This window comes from Sordaria macrospora, chromosome 4 (assembly GCF_033870435.1).
Source record: "Sordaria macrospora chromosome 4, complete sequence".
In the NCBI taxonomy this organism is placed as follows: Eukaryota; Fungi; Ascomycota; class Sordariomycetes; order Sordariales; family Sordariaceae; genus Sordaria; species Sordaria macrospora.
In genome coordinates, this window is record NC_089374.1 from 3,290,548 (window position 1) to 3,305,511 (window position 14,964).

Genomic DNA, 14,964 nt, shown 5'->3' on the forward strand with positions numbered 1-14,964 from the left:
GCGAAGACCTACTGCTGCGGCTTTTCCCTACTCTGAGCAAGCGAGAACACGGGGAAAGGGCAATAAAGGGAAAACAACCAAGTCAAGTTACCTTATTTCCAAGGTCTTGATGGCTTGTCCGTCTTCCCTTATGGTTTTGCCATTGTCTTTCTCTAAGGAATCCTTTTCTTTCGGGTTTTATCCCGCCGCTTTCAAGCACCTTGTTGTATCATTTTGCCCTGGTCGTCTCGACTGAACGACGATGAGCCGTGCCCATATGCAGGTAATATCCAATATTTGCACCACAAACTTGCAGCAGGTTGCAATCCGGACGTGCTCGTTGCGGTTGGAATTGCAGTAGCAGCGCTCGCCATGTAACAACATGTAGACATCTTGCCCCTCCCCGTTTGTTCCATGGAGATTTCCTGAAATGGCTGTGTATACATGGCATCGCGGTTTCGCTGTTTAACGACCGACTGATCCATCCATCGGACATAGGATTCGGGAGTCCCCTGACCACGAGAGCAAAATGTAAACGCAAGGCAAGGCAAGGCAAGGCAAGGCAAGGCAAGAATGGACTCACCCAGCTGCAGCGAATGTTTTCACTGCAAAGAGAACGGATCAGGAGCACATCTGCCACAGCCGGAATAAGAATCGACGGCGCATTGACCTCATGGAAGAGATTGCAAGAAATATATTTAAAGCTGAAGGTGCCTTCCACGTCATGTAATCTTCACCAATGTCTTTGGAAATAAGCGTGCTCGCATTCCGGTGGGCCATGTTCGGTTGCTGAAATTGTTTGAAATTGAAGATGGAAGCGCAACACAAGTGGTGTCAGGTTCTTAGACCCGGTCGTCTGGACGCTATAAAATATTGCCAAGTAAAGGTGCCTGCGTGTCTTGAACTTCCCACCAGCCTTTGAGCAAATGAAACAAGCTCTGAGAAAGAAAGAACCTACCTTACCCATTCAGTGTACATCCATCGTACCTCTTGCCAATATCCCTGGGCACCTTCCATATCATGCTTCCCGCCATCCACAGATTTGTTTGAGAAAAGTACACCCTGTTAGACAGGAATGTGAACACCGGAGCGAAGGGCCATCAGGCCGGCGTCAATTAGCACTAACACGGAAATCCATGGACTGATGGATGGTGGAATAAGAATTCGAGGCGTAACATTGAATTGCTGTCACGGTTACCATGAACGGTATTGTTAGGTACTGTATCGAGCGTTGCAGCACTAAGCAGCTCCACTATTTCCGATATCCTAGTGCAGATGACAGGGGGAACCGGGTCCACCTCTGAGTGCCCGTTTCCCGAGAAAGTCGAGAGCAGAAAACGGCCCATCAGTCCCAGGGCATCCACCTGTGCATCCACTCTCCTGCCCACCTGTGGCCATTGAGGTTCTGTTTCGTTGACACCTGCCTGCACGCCCGTCCCTACTGTGTATGCCCAGGCACCCAGGGCAGGGCTGTCTCGTCCTTCCAGCAACTCTCCGCCGTGTGCCCGCTCCTCCACAGACATTTCGCAGTGGTGAAGTTGTCATCTGTCAAAACTTCCCTTACGTCTCGCCACGGCCCATCCCATCTGTCTTCAATCGTCATCAGTCTCTCGTTCTTGCGCCGCCTCCCTCGATCTCCCCTGCGCTTTTGTTTGGGTCTGGGCTTGTCGAATCGACGCCCGTTTACTTCCCCGGATTTTTTTCTTCTATTTTTCTCGCGCTGTGGTTGAGGTTGCCCTGCCCTGACCTGACACAAGAGTTGTGGTTTGGATCAACTCTGTTCGTCGGACCCTTTTGTCCTGCAACAAGAGGTTCCCGTGTTTCCCTGCATGCCTTTACATATCTGGAGTGCCTACCTTACCTATCAACAGCAGCACAACTTGATCCAGGCACAAGCAAAAGCACCAGTCACCACTACCTAGGTCCATACCGCGTAACGAAACGGCCTCAGTTCAGCCAACCTCAACTTCCATCTCAAGTGCCTCGCCCTTCGTTTGGAAATCGCCCCTTCTTTCTCGAATTTCCGCCCTCCACTTCCATCCTCTTGGTCGTGGACCTCTTGCCATTTTCCGACTCTTCCGCTCAATCTGCTCTCTTGGCGACTTCGTTGTCGTCTATTACTTCTTCGCAACAACTCCTTTTGTCGTTCGTCTGCACGTGTTCCTGCTCTCGAGCTTGACGAAAGCAGTAAAGGAAGGGGAAAAAGACCAGGCCGACGACACTCCGCAACAACCGCGGAAATCCAAGGCCCGCCTGCCAGAGAGACTCTTCGAGAGCTCCACCGAATCGCTTCTCTCCTCCTATCTGCGTCGACCATTCTAGTAGCCCGGACATCTGGTCATCCCCCATGCTTTCGCTCCAATAATCGACCATCTTCCGGTGTCAATCGTGACATTACCTGCGTCCATCCTCCATCGCACTTATCGCTGTGGGCGGGTCGTGACAGACTCGACTTTGTACAGAAGGGCAAAACGTTCACGGTGATAGTGGACTTCTTCCCTGCAAACACCAGACAACCCATCATCTCCCCCCTTTGGTCGCAGGCGTCTTTCGCTTTATAGTAACAATCGTTCTTCCAACCTTTTTTCAAAAACCTATCCCCTCGACAAGGCCTCCTTCGTTCGAGGTCGAAACCACATCCTCTCGCCTCCATCAGCGGCGGAAAAAGGTGAGTGCCAGGACCCCAGACAGAACAGCACCACTCTCCCCTTAAGCACTGCGTCCAATGTCAAGCAGTCCCGTCAATCAAAACAAGAGCCCTGGCGCTGCATCTCCCAACACAACCTACCAATCCGCGAATCTGTCAGACAGCCTTTCGACAGCAGTTCAGCCCCTGTGCCATTTCGCTGTTCCTATTTTCCTCTTGTCAAACTTAACTTCGTTTCGCGAGAGATGCTAATGCAGGCCGTAACCAGATTTCCTTGTTAGCGAAAGGCTCCACTGTTACTTTCGTTGAAATCACACCATCTCCTTCGTTCAGTTACAAGTACCGTTCATCGTCCTGATTGACCTCGCGGCGGCGGGACGACAGATCGCTCAGGTTTGACAATGGCTGCTTTGGTGCAAGGCTATCCCCGGCAATCCGGGACTGCTACCATGCTTCAGACAAGACCGGTCTCCTCCACGGGCATCATCCAGCCTGCCCAGTCGCAGTCAAATTCACAATATGGTCACAACATGTCCCAGAGAAACAGTATACACGGGATGTCTGGTGTCGTCGGCGCACCAGTAGTGTACCGTCCAGCTGCTGGCTCTGTGCAACAATACGCTTTTACCAACGCGCCGGCTTCGACCCACGGACAACACCACCACCAATTCAGGCAACACCGTACCTCTTCAACACCATCCGTTCCCCAAGTACAGCACTTTGATCATTCTGGCGCGCGTCCGCGATACCAATCCAGCAACTCCATGACAAATATTCCCAGCGTTGCAACTATCACTGGCACATCGGCCGGCGGTTCGAGAGACGATTCGGCTATATCGGTGGGCAGTAGGAGAGTCGCTCCTTTACCTCGACCTCATTCGGCCCATCTAGGCGAAACCTTCTCGGTACCTCTGATCGCTTCAGCGGGCCCTGCGAAGGTGTCGCCAGAGAGGTATCGCCGGCCAGCACAACGAGCGAATGAATCAACCATGTCAAACACGTCGGAGCAAAAGAGCGGTATGCTGCGCGGTCCAAACGGATCGGTGTCACACCGGCCAAATAGCTTCGTAGGTTCATCGGGGGGCTCAGCGGTCGATGACATGCTTCTCCCTCATGGTCAAGTGCGGGAGGACGTCAAGAGAGCCAGGAGACGCAGCATGCCTGCATTGGACTCCGCCGGTCTTGGGATGCCCTTAACTCCCCTCTACGCTGCTCAGCCCGCCGACATGTCTTCGAAGCCACGAATGACTAACGAAAGGGAAATCAAATCGTCTGGACGAACAGTCAACAACTTGAGTGTTGATCGAGTTGCTGCTCATACACGCACCAGCAGTACTGATAGCTGTTCGTCGAGCCGCAGCACTGCTAGCAGTGGAACCCGCCCAGCATCTGTAAGTTACTTCCGGATACTTATCCATTGCCACGCCCCCCCATTTAAACATTGTCCAATCATACGTGCAGCCGTCCTGTAGGATTCGCTAACTCAGGGTTTCTCCTTCCCAGTCTGCCAACCGTAGCGCCAATGTGGCCAACCCCACTGGAAACCCCGCCCACTCTTCTATCCCAGAACAACATCACAGCAACGGCCAAGATCACGCTCGACTTGTCAACATCCCCCCAAGAGGGTCTTCTTCCGATGCTACCAACACGAAACGTCTTGCTAACCCCTCTCCTCTCTCTAAACCCGTGGCTATGGACACTAAGGCCGTGCCCAACGCGAACGCTGGTGCCACCGCCGGTCGCTCGGCATCGCCGGTAAAGGCTACCCCCTCGCCGCGGGTTGACAGCCCGGCTGCGAAGCAACTAGCTGCTCTCAGTCAGAACGACAACAAGCCCAAGAGCAAGACGTCACGACTGCGTCGGGCATTTTCATTCGGCAGTGCGGCAGAGTTCAGGAAAGCGGTCTATCATCAGGACGCCGAGAATGGCCCCTCTAAATTGCACAAGGATCGGAACCCCGATGAGATTTTGGATGCTGAGCAGGCCCGTATCGCAGCACAGCAAGAGGCAGCTGGTATTGGGAGCAACATCTATGGGCCAAGGATATTTGGGGGCTCGACCGACAACCTCTCCATCTCCTCGACCGCGTCCTCTGCTTCGGTTATGATTCGAAAGATGGGACGTGGCATGAAGAAGAGCACCAGGTCACTTGCTGGACTGTTCAGACCCAAGTCTGTTATTGGTGTCCCTGCTGCCGACGCAAAGGCGCCAGACGCTTCGCAGGCTGCGGTGTCCATGATAACTGTTGAGGCTGAAAGGGAAAGAGTCAATGTCAACGCTGATGTTCGTTCCCAGAGTGGAGGCGGTACCGGATTCCCCCGCCTCGAAAGGAATTCTCTCGATGCTAGCAGAACGCCAGGTCTTGTGACGGACCGTGCGGGAAGCCTGGGTAGTGATGGCTCAGCTGCAAGGAAGAGCATTATCGGCGGTGAAAGGGAAAGGGCTGAAGTGCTTGCTGCAGTCCGCAAGGGAATTCTGAAACGTAAGGCTCCTCCATGGACTACGCCTGTTAGCTGCTGCTGACTTAGCTATCGATACAGACACCAACAGCAACTCGCCGAGCCCATCACCCCGGCCTACGGAGAACCGAGGACTTGATGCCCCAAGTGCCATCACTGACTCTCCTAACTCCAGTGCTCCCAGCACGCCCAACAACGAAGACCGAGCTGGCCAGGTTCCGATTGGCAACGAGGATTATTTTGTGACAGCCCTCCGCCTTCGTCAGGACACCAAGAGCGCGCCTGGGACGCCCCAGGGATCCATGAAGCGATCTGCAACATTCAGCCCACGGATCGCTTTCTACGAGACGTGGCCTAGCCAGGAGTACGATCGCCGCGGCGAAATCGCCACTTGCAATCGCTTGACACCTGTGCTGGCCCAGCAAATCAAGGAAGAACTCAACAGCTTCAAGATGGTAGGTCTTGTTGATCGTTGGTTTCGCCTTCGCCGTATGCTTACCTTTGCTCTCTTACTAGGAAATGGAAGTTCACGAGAACTCCAAAATTTACACGCACTTCTTCTAACGAGTCCAACGTTACGGCGGTTGCATCTCACCCATAATTCTCGTTTCCGAGGCATTTCCTTTTTCTCTCAGCAAAGAGCATTGTTTGGTGTTTATGGCGTTATCTGGAATTCGTCGCTCTCAACAGGGCTGTTTTGCTTCTAGACTCACTCAAGAGTATCCTAATCTTTCCTTTTGAAAATGAGGCGGTAGCTGGCTGCATGGTGGTGTATACGGACGACTGTGTCTTTGTTGCTGTCGTGAGCGACTTTCTGGTGTGTGAATGGGCGTAGGAAACGGCATCGACCACTCCTTGTTTGGACTACTCGCGCTGGGCCGATGGCGACAACGACGACACGGGCGTTTCCCCGGGGCGTCGGTTAGACAGAAAGCTTGAGGCGGTTTATTGCTCGAAGTACAACAAAAAGAGGTGGAGTGCGATTCGCTGTTCGATATGTTGGAGGTCACGCAAACGAAGAAAAATGTTCAGAGGAGCAAGCGTCTCCTTGGTCATCTTCGAGCTATCTTGAGGCAGCTGGTGTTTGAGTCTGGGTCCAATTCGGCCCACAGCGGGGTGATATGGAAAAGCGACAAATTCGAACAAAATCTCTTCTAGTGAGTGGGTGTGGCATTTTGTTTTCAGTTACTTTGATTATTTCGGGAAGAGAAGAGAGTCAAGATCGTGCGTCATAGCAAACCTACAACTGGATCATTTCAGGCCAGCACAGCATGTTGAATCCGACAGGAAGCGTTACGGCGATTTGATATTGAGATTGTGGCATCTTCTTTGCTTATTGGACTCCCAGGTTGATATTGTTTTGCCAGTCATAGTTTGCCTCTCTGATTTTTCTCTCGTATGTCTTAAGCATTTTTATCTTACTTAGTTATCAAGCAAACCAGCGGAATCTTTTGCAGTCTAAAATTTGAATCGGTCTTGTCCAAGTGGTTGACAACGGTTCCTACATTCTCGTCGGTGTCAGTTTTGTTTGGCCCGGAGCCACCAGCAGTTACATGGAGAAATAATCTCCCAGCCTCCAGAAATATTAAACCGAATAGGACCTCAAACTGAGAAGCTCAACTATTCAACATGTGGCATTTAGGTTTATTAAGTGTTGGTATTAGAAGTAAAGCGCCTGCATGCTCCATTCCCAAAATGATCTTCAGCTTCGACGGCTGTTCCTGAACGTACCTGACACTACTGCACTCTCTTTAGCGAGACCCAGCGCATGCTAGCATGCCAAGAGAAAGCTTATTGAGACTTATCAGATCCAACTTCTCCCTCAAAGAGATCAGATTCATGTATGACCACCAAACAGCTGTAGGCGAAAAAAAACAGACAAAGGAAGGGCTGAATGCTTTGATATGTATCTGGAACAGCTGCTGCTTAACGCTGAGACAATCACGGCCAGGTTTTCGGCTGAAAAACTCGTCTTTGACAGTTGTTTGAAAACTCCTTTTTCTGTGTGTGTCACAGCCGCACATGGCATCTTTGTTAATTACCATACTAGTTGAAGAGGACCGCAGAGATACGATCGTATCTTTGCAAGGCAATGAATGGAACGCGCCCCGAACTTCTGCAAATAACTTTGAAATTGGCGTTGCAAAAGAGCTATGAGATCGAATCCCATGGTATCATTCGAATATTCAGTGAATATGCGGACCGGAAGACAACAACAGTCGGAAGCTATGATAGCGAAACGCGAAAATGGGATTGGACTCGTGATGTTTTGGGGAATGGCCGAGGCTACAGTTGGGGAAGTTCTTGGCTATCTGACGCTTTCTTGTGGTTGGTTCAAGAACCAATGCACAATCTTGCTCAGAGCCTCAGACTTTCCCCAACCCCCACGCTTCGTGAAGGGTTGACCCTTGCTCGGTGTTGCATTCTCCTGTTCGTGGGGAGAATTGCGGGGCAACCAATCATTATCGGTGGTCACTGCCCCAAATCTGATAAGCCGTCAGCCTTGCGGAGAAGGCCTAAATTTTGATGCAAGTTGCCCTGTAAACAAAAGTAAACTTTTTTCTTGAAAAGGTCAGAGGCGTGTTGCTCAAGGAAGTATACAACCTGCCACCACCGTGGCTTCCCTTTCCGTACTCGCTAGGAGGCTGTTCCTCCACCATCGTCAATCGTTCAGGTCCTTTGCCACGATGACTTCCCCTTCTGCGACAGCAGTTCCTTCGGCCGCCTCTGCGGCTGCCAGCCTGAGCGCAACAGAGGGCAATGCGACCACGACACCCCAAGTGCCCAAAAAGACGAAGCTTCATGGCAGGGCTTTCTACGAGAGCATCGGTAGCCCGAAGTACATCGTTGCTCCTATGGTGGACCAGTCTGAGTTTGTGAGTTTTGCGTCCTCTTGGACTGTCCAGTGACGAACAACAATTTACACAAAACCGTCCGACTAACCACAAGTTTCTTGGTTTCCATGATAGGTCTGGCGCATGCTGACCCGATCCTTCCTGCCCACCGAAGAGCAACATAAGCTCCTTTGCTATACGCCCATGTTCCACGCGCGACTGTTCACCGAAGCACCAAAATACCGCGACTCCCATTACCAACCGATCCGCGGCCCTCTCACCGAAAACAGCCCGCGCCCGGGCTCGCCCGATTACGTTCCCTTCCTCGACGGTAATCCCTCGATCGACCGTTCCCTCTTCGTCCAGTTCTGCGCCAACGACCCGTCCTACCTGCTCTCCGCCGCGAAGCTCGTAGCTCCCTATTGCGATGCCGTCGACCTAAACCTCGGCTGCCCACAGGGTATCGCCAAGCGCGGCCAATACGGCTCCTTCCTGCAAGAGAACCAGGAGCTCATCTTCGAGCTGATCAACACCCTGCACAAGGAACTCGACATCCCCGTGACGGCCAAGATCCGCATCCTCGAGACCAAGGAGGCCACCCTCAAGTACGCCCAGAACGTGCTGCGCGCCGGCGCCAGCATCCTCACGGTGCATGGCCGACGAAGGGAGCAAAAGGGCCACCAGACGGGTTTGGCTAACTGGGAGTACATTCGCTACCTGCGCGAGAACCTGCCCAAGGAGACGGTCATTTTCGCGAATGGAAACATTCTCCAATATTCCGACCTAGAGAAGTGCTTAGAGGCCACGGGCGCCGACGGCGTCATGAGCGCTGAAGGCAACCTCAGTGACCCGGGTCTCTTTGCGAAGCCCCCCGCCGTGGGCGAGGAAGGGAGGGAGTACTGGCGCAGCAAGGATGGCAGCCGGGGCGGCTGGCGCGTCGACGCCGTGCTGAGGCGGTACCTGGATATCATCTACAAGTACGTCCTGGAGCAGGAGCCGCCGGTACGGAGACCGCTGTTCATGCCAGGTGATGATGTCGCTTGGCTTGAAGACACCACTCCCACAGAGACGACAACAGCCACACAAAACCAAAACAACAGCGGCGAACCACCAAGAAAAAAACACAAGTCCGCCAATGGCACCGCTTCAACTCCCTCCACAACCACCATCACTTCCGCCACATCCACGGACACCACAAACCCCCACCTCCACCCGAAAACCCTCCAAACTTCTCCCAACCTCGTCTCCATGCAACCCCACTGTTTCCACCTCCTCCGACACTTCGTCACCACGCACACCGACGTCCGCGACATGCTCGCCCGCGCCCGTAACGGCGCTGATATACTCAAATACGAAGCCATCCTCGCGCAAGTCGAGCGCAAGGTCGCCCAGGGACTTCTCGAGTACGAACGCACCGGCGGGGCATCATTCGACATTGATGAACTGGAGAAGCTGATGAAGGAGACGAAAGAACCCCAAAACGACCCGGAGTCTTCGGCGAAAGCCAGGCGAGAGAATAAGAGGCCTTGGTGGGTGGTTCAGCCCATCATCCGCCCGCTGCCCAAGGAGGCGTTGGCCAAGGGGGCGTTGCAGTTGAGCAAGAAGGAGTTGAAGGCGCAGGCGGCGGCTGCTGCTGACAAGTTGAAGACCGGGGCTGCTGGAGCCGCTGTTGCAGCTGTGGGTGCGGCTGTGGCTTCGGTTTTTGGCGCTGGTGCTACTGAGGCGAAGAAAGACGAGGAGGAGAAGAAGACGGTTGAAGAGGCCGCGCCGGCTCCTGTTCAGGGAGAGAATGGCGCAGAGACGGCGGTCGAATCGTTGGAGACTACGACGAGTTATCCCAAGAGTGAGTTGGTTAGTGGTTAGTATCCATTTCGTCCTCGCTTGCCTGGGTCATAACAACAGGTTCAAGTTCTATAAGGTGATAGGTTTGGTAGAGAGGAGTTTGGCATTTGTTTGATGGAGCTCTGGTTGAGTTTATAGCTGGTAAAAGTAGCATTGTTAGAAAGTATCATACCCCCTTTTTGTCTGAAGCCGTTGTATGTGTGGTATCTTATAGTGAATTCATCGATCGTGATGTAATATCACGCCAAAGAAGCACGTCTTGTCTCGAATTCCAACGGGACCGCAATCGTCCTTCGCTTTTTCATTTCATTCTTGCCTTGGTACTACTACTAGCCCTTCTTCTTTCGCCTTCTCGTTCTTTTCTTTCACAACAAATGCTTGCTGGTATCAATACACACATTTCGTAGCTTGTTCTATATTTCAATTGAACAATGTTCACCTGCTCCCTTCTTTGATTCCTTCCTTCCTTCCCTCCCATCAACCCCTGTGTCGTGTCCTTCAGCATCACTTATTAACGTTGGCGGTGAGATGTCTTCTAATCAACTCTTCCCCGTTTAGCGACCGGTGACCTAGATCTCGACCTAGACCCCGACCTAGAACTGCTATACGATCTCCTCCGCTTATTGTTCCCCACAACCGGGCTCGGTGACCTGCTGATAGCTCTCCTGGACCCCTCGGCACTGGCTGGCGGCAAAGGTGACCGGCTTCGCGATCTTGAGTATGAGCGGTCCCGCCCGCCACCACGAGAGGGGAGTGGGCCACCCCGTCCTGTATCCCTACCCCTCGGCCCATTGCCTCTGATTGGTATCGGAGATCTCGATCGCGACCGACTATAACTCCCTCGACGAGGACGTTGTTGAGGAGGAGGATGTGGCGAGCGGCTTGCCGAGTATGACCCTTCTCTGCGACGCTTGCTGGGAGCGGCGGCGACAGCTCTGTCGTTGTTGCTGACAGGGGGGCGACCGCGGGTGGGATAACCACGAGCAGGCGGGGGTGATGACGAGCGAGAGTATGATCTGCTACGGCTTCGGGTTCCGGAACGACCGCGGCGGATGGGTGCCGCCGCTGGGGAGCGGGTAGGAGAGCGCGAGCGCGAGGGTGAGCGAGAGTATCGGTCGTAACTACGACCACGGCCGCGGGGAGGCGGGCTAAGAGACCGAGAGTCCGCTGCCCTCCGCCTTGGAGGAGGAGAACGCGGGATAGACCTAGAGACGGAGCGGCTGTAGCTACGGCTGCGACTCCTGCTCCGGCTTGGTGACCGGCTGTAGGATCTGCCCCTGGCACGACGAGGAGGAGTGCGCGAAAGCGAACGCCCGCGGGTATCCTTCCGAGGCGTTCGTGAGCGGGAGCGAGAACGGGATGAGTAGGAAGAATAGGAAGAGTAGCTGGACACCGACTCGGAATCGGAGTCCGCTGGGGGCGCTGGCAGGGCGGGTTTTGGCATGTTTGCCAGGAAACTGCGCATCTCGTCGGTGAGATAACCCATCTTGATGGAGGTGAAGTAGTTGATAGAGAAGCGAATGTTGCGCGGTTCGTCGTGGGGGAAGATGCCTTGCAGACTGGGCTGGAGGGTCTCTTCACTCATGCGAGCCTTCAACTTTGCCGAGCCGATATTCTCCTGGAGGTCTTCAAACAGGATCTTGATAAAAATACGGCTAGCGGACGTCGTTTCTTCCTCGTTTAGGTGAATAACCGAGAAAACGTGCCAGCCAATCGCGTCGGTAGCCAAAAGATGGCCAAAGAACCTAGCAATGTTGCGAAGCTTGTTGGTCTCGTATCGATGAATCGTGGAGTAGTACTTGGCGAAGGATTCCTCGAATAAATCCATCCACATCCTGTTCAGACGGGCAAACCGCTCTCCTAGCAAACCCATGAACTTCAGGTAGACCTTCTCCTGAGCGCATGATTCAACAATCATCGACACCAACTCGGCCTCCTGGCCGGCAGGGAGGCGCAGCTTCATGAGCTTGTGTGCCGCTTCTTCAGGGTCGGCACTCGACTGGATGCTGAGGTAGATGGTCCTCCTGAGGTTGACGAGGTCTGTATTGCTCTGGTCCTTGATCTCCAACGCCTTCTGTTCCTCGTCCTCCGATTCTGACTCGCTTTCCGACTCGTCATCGGAATCGCCCTCCTCGTCGTCGCTGGCCTCGCCCAAGATCTCCGCCTTCAGCTTCTTGTATTCCTCCTCATTCTCCTCCCAGTTGGGATCCATCTTGAACACATTCAATCCATCCTGCGGGTCAATTTCGTCGTCGAGCCCGATCCGGTGTGTGATTTGATCCTCCTCCTCGACCAGATCCAACTCCTCCTTGATAACCGGGTTGTCCTTGTACTTGTCCTTGCGCACCTGGAAGAGCACCTCGATCATGTACTGCGTACGACGGTCGATATCAGCCTCGTGGAGAATGTTTCGGAACTGGTCGAAAACGGCATGGGCGATGGCCGGGGACATCTCCTCCAAGAACAAGCCGACCTCCCTCATGAGGCCGACAGCGATCTCGACACTGTCGTCGGTAGGCTTCGCAAGCAGCAGCAGCAAAATCTGGGCAGCAGCCATCTCGTGGGCAACCTGGTTGTTGACAAGATGGGCAATGAACATGGTCGACGAGAGGCAAACTGCCTTGTCGTTTCTCTTGAACGCCTTGCGGAAACGCAGGATGAGCCTCTTGACAAGCAGTTCGCCGACCTGGGGCAGCTTGGTGTTGCAAATCGCAGCCAAGCAAGCATAGATGGGCGTGAAGGGCAAACTGGCATGCTGGGCCTTCAGCAGACTCTGGCAAAACAGACCGCGGCCACGGATGAGGTTCTCGCCAAAGAGTTCGGGGACTACAAACTTGATGTTGGCAGTGTTAACCTTGTTGACCAGACCGTTGATAGACTTCTTCAGTGCCTCCCAAGCCATACGCTGGTATTCTCTGGTCTTTTTGTCGGTGATGGCGGCCTGGAGGGCACGAAGCCTGTGCGGCGGTAGGTAGACACCCTGACTGCGTAGGTTCAAGAGCTTCTGGTACTCTGCTCTGGCGTCGGCCAGCTTTTCTTCCTCGGTCTTGACGGGCGCAGGGGGTGGTGTCGGGCTGCGCTCCTTCTTTGCCAGTCTATAGTCGTCACCGGCATCGCGACGGCGCGGAGGAGGGGATTGTCGTCTCGGCGGAGGAGAACGGGAATGGCGGCGTGGCGGCGGCGAACGTGCCCGAGGGGAGGGTGATCGGTCATGACGGCGCGCCGGTGAGCTATCTCTCGGAGATGGCGAGCGGACAGGGCGTCGGGGAGGCGATTGGCTACTGGGTGTAGGCGAACGGGATCGTGGGCGTGAGAGCGACCGATCTCTTGGGGAGAGCGAGCGATCACGACGAGGAGATGGCGAAGGTGTGCGTTCGCCTTCTGATCGAGAGAGTGACGGATCGCGGGGGGGAGGTGAGGGTGTGCGTTCACCGGGGGATCGAGAGCCGTCTTCGTCCTTGGGAGAAGGTGACTGGGGTCTAGGAGACGGAGATCGGTCATCGTCGTCGGGATGGCTACGCGACGGAGACACGTTGTCTGCCGAAGCCATCGTCAAGATTATCCTTGTCTCTGTTTTATTTCGTCCAAACCAGGTATTCGATATGCTGGATGTTGAGCTGGCGTCTCCGCGATCTCGTCAATAGCTTTGTCGGGTCCTGAAAGGTTCTGCGTGTGACAGCGAGTGTATCGTCAAAAAGGGTAATCCAGATGTAAGAAAAGAAAGAGTCAGGAACTGCAAGCCACGGCTGGTGCCTCGCGCAAGTTGCAACCACGAGTTTACGACGAGGCAGGAAAAGGAAAGGCAACTGGGACCGTGAGACGTGACGGGAGTGGCCGCACAACCAAAACTTGACGAGGCTGGTGTGGAGTTTAGTGGCCAGAACGCTAAAAGAGTGGGGCTGTTCCCCTTCTGAGTTCTGAGGAAGCCATCAGGGCCCACTAAACGTCAGCGAGCCGCTTGGGGTGTTTAACGCGCCACCCTTAAAACAGTGACGCTACGGGTCGCGACGGCAGCTGGAGCTTTCCGTAGTGGCCAGGTCGCTGTTAGTGCTGAACTGCAGGTGTTTCGGTGTTCCCTATCTCCGTCACTCAAGGTGTCAATTGTTCAACATCGACACACGATACCACGTACATCATCTTTTATTTCCGTTCCCACAACCAAACCACCTTTTTGTCCAACTACCACGTCACTCATTTAAACAACCTTTCGATCAATCGACAATGGTACGTTTGAATCGCCAGCTTGGGGTTTATTCCATCCAAATCCGCAAAGCCAAATCCAATGGACGAGACACCCAGCTAACCCCTAATCTTCCGAACCCTCACAGCTCGACAAACTCGTAGGCCTCGCCATGCTCGTGGCTGCCACCTTCGTCTTCCTCTACTACACCATTTGGACGTTGTTGATGGTGCGTTGGTTCATAAAAGGCTCCCCAACCCCAAGCTTCTCTTCGTCTGGGCTAGACAACGAACGCCCTTCCAGACCCCAGAAGCTCCTCCCCTACCTACCTACCTACCTACCTACCTACCTACCTACCAACAAGACATGGAAACTAACACACGCTTAAAACAAAACAGCCCTTCGTCGACTCGGACCACCCCCTCCAAAACGTCTTCCCCGCTCGCGAATGGGCCATCCGCATCCCCGTGATCCTCATCATCCTGGGCGCCACCGTCATCGGCACGTTTTTGAGCATGGTGATGATCAAGAGCAACAGGAAGAAGGCAGCCAAGGCTAACGCGGCGGCCAAGAAGAAGGCGTAAGCGGTAAAAGAGTTGCCTTGCTTCTGTGCCTGGACAATGCAGGACAGGCTAGGACAGGCGCAAAGCGCAAATCGGCTGACGGGCTTTGGGGTTTGGGCCAGACCTTGGGGAGCGTCAGGTGGATTTAGAAGCAGATGCAAAGATATATATACCTATACTAGGTGAGAACGAAAATTTGAAAGGGGAAAGGTTTGAAACGGCACCATGGCACGAGATCGTGAAGCATGTGGGATAAGGGTACTGTTTCCGGTTACTTGGGTGCATCTCCGATTTGCTCTGAAAAGGGGCTATGTGGAAGTTGGCAATTGGCCCGTAAATTCTCCTTTCATACGTATTAGGATGGCAGGAGAAGCACTCTCGGTTCCTTAAACTCTGTAGCACACACTGTCACATGCTATCACAAAGGGCCACGACCAATGGTGTTAGTCTTTATTTGTTC

The 14,964-nt window shown here is 53.8% G+C and overlaps 4 protein-coding genes across 4 annotated transcripts; 3 read left to right on the forward strand and 1 right to left on the reverse strand.

The window, feature by feature from the left end:
• Positions 1–1,253: 1,253 nt before the first annotated feature.
• Positions 1,254–6,691, forward strand: SMAC4_00150 (uncharacterized protein). The gene is made up of 5 exons (XM_003351561.2): positions 1,254–2,647; positions 2,895–4,017; positions 4,130–5,108; positions 5,167–5,540; positions 5,602–6,691. Exons 2-5 carry the CDS (start codon positions 3,028–3,030, stop codon positions 5,647–5,649), a joined length of 2,391 nt encoding a protein of 796 aa, XP_003351609.1. The 5' UTR covers positions 1,254–2,647; positions 2,895–3,027; the 3' UTR covers positions 5,650–6,691.
• Positions 6,692–7,628: 937 nt separating this feature from the next.
• On the forward strand, positions 7,629–9,967 carry SMAC4_00151 (uncharacterized protein). The gene is made up of 2 exons (XM_066089391.1): positions 7,629–7,961; positions 8,055–9,967. Exons 1-2 carry the CDS (start codon positions 7,773–7,775, stop codon positions 9,780–9,782), a joined length of 1,917 nt encoding a protein of 638 aa, XP_065946887.1. The 5' UTR covers positions 7,629–7,772; the 3' UTR covers positions 9,783–9,967.
• A 29-nt stretch (positions 9,968–9,996) lies between these two features.
• Positions 9,997–13,527, reverse strand: SMAC4_00152 (uncharacterized protein). The gene has a single exon (XM_003351563.2). It carries the CDS (start codon positions 13,309–13,311, stop codon positions 10,297–10,299), a length of 3,015 nt encoding a protein of 1,004 aa, XP_003351611.1. The 5' UTR covers positions 13,312–13,527; the 3' UTR covers positions 9,997–10,296.
• A 348-nt stretch (positions 13,528–13,875) lies between these two features.
• On the forward strand, positions 13,876–14,713 carry SMAC4_00153 (uncharacterized protein). Its single transcript, XM_003351564.2, has 3 exons — positions 13,876–13,985; positions 14,090–14,170; positions 14,340–14,713. Exons 1-3 carry the CDS (start codon positions 13,983–13,985, stop codon positions 14,523–14,525), a joined length of 270 nt encoding a protein of 89 aa, XP_003351612.2. The 5' UTR covers positions 13,876–13,982; the 3' UTR covers positions 14,526–14,713.
• Positions 14,714–14,964: the final 251 nt, after the last annotated feature.

Coding starts and splice junctions, on each gene's coding strand:
- SMAC4_00152 (XM_003351563.2), bottom strand. CDS start 13,311: ATGGCTTCGGCAGACAACGTGTCTCCGTCGCGTAGCCATCCCGACGAC.
- SMAC4_00150 (XM_003351561.2), top strand. CDS start 3,028: ATGGCTGCTTTGGTGCAAGGCTATCCCCGGCAATCCGGGACTGCTACC. Junction 4,018..4,129: donor GTGGAACCCGCCCAGCATCT/GTAAGTTACTTC, acceptor TCTCCTTCCCAG/TCTGCCAACCGTAGCGCCAA. Junction 5,541..5,601: donor AACTCAACAGCTTCAAGATG/GTAGGTCTTGTT, acceptor CTCTCTTACTAG/GAAATGGAAGTTCACGAGAA.
- SMAC4_00153 (XM_003351564.2), top strand. Junction 14,171..14,339: donor CCATTTGGACGTTGTTGATG/GTGCGTTGGTTC, acceptor AAAACAAAACAG/CCCTTCGTCGACTCGGACCA.
- SMAC4_00151 (XM_066089391.1), top strand. CDS start 7,773: ATGACTTCCCCTTCTGCGACAGCAGTTCCTTCGGCCGCCTCTGCGGCT. Junction 7,962..8,054: donor TGGTGGACCAGTCTGAGTTT/GTGAGTTTTGCG, acceptor TTTCCATGATAG/GTCTGGCGCATGCTGACCCG.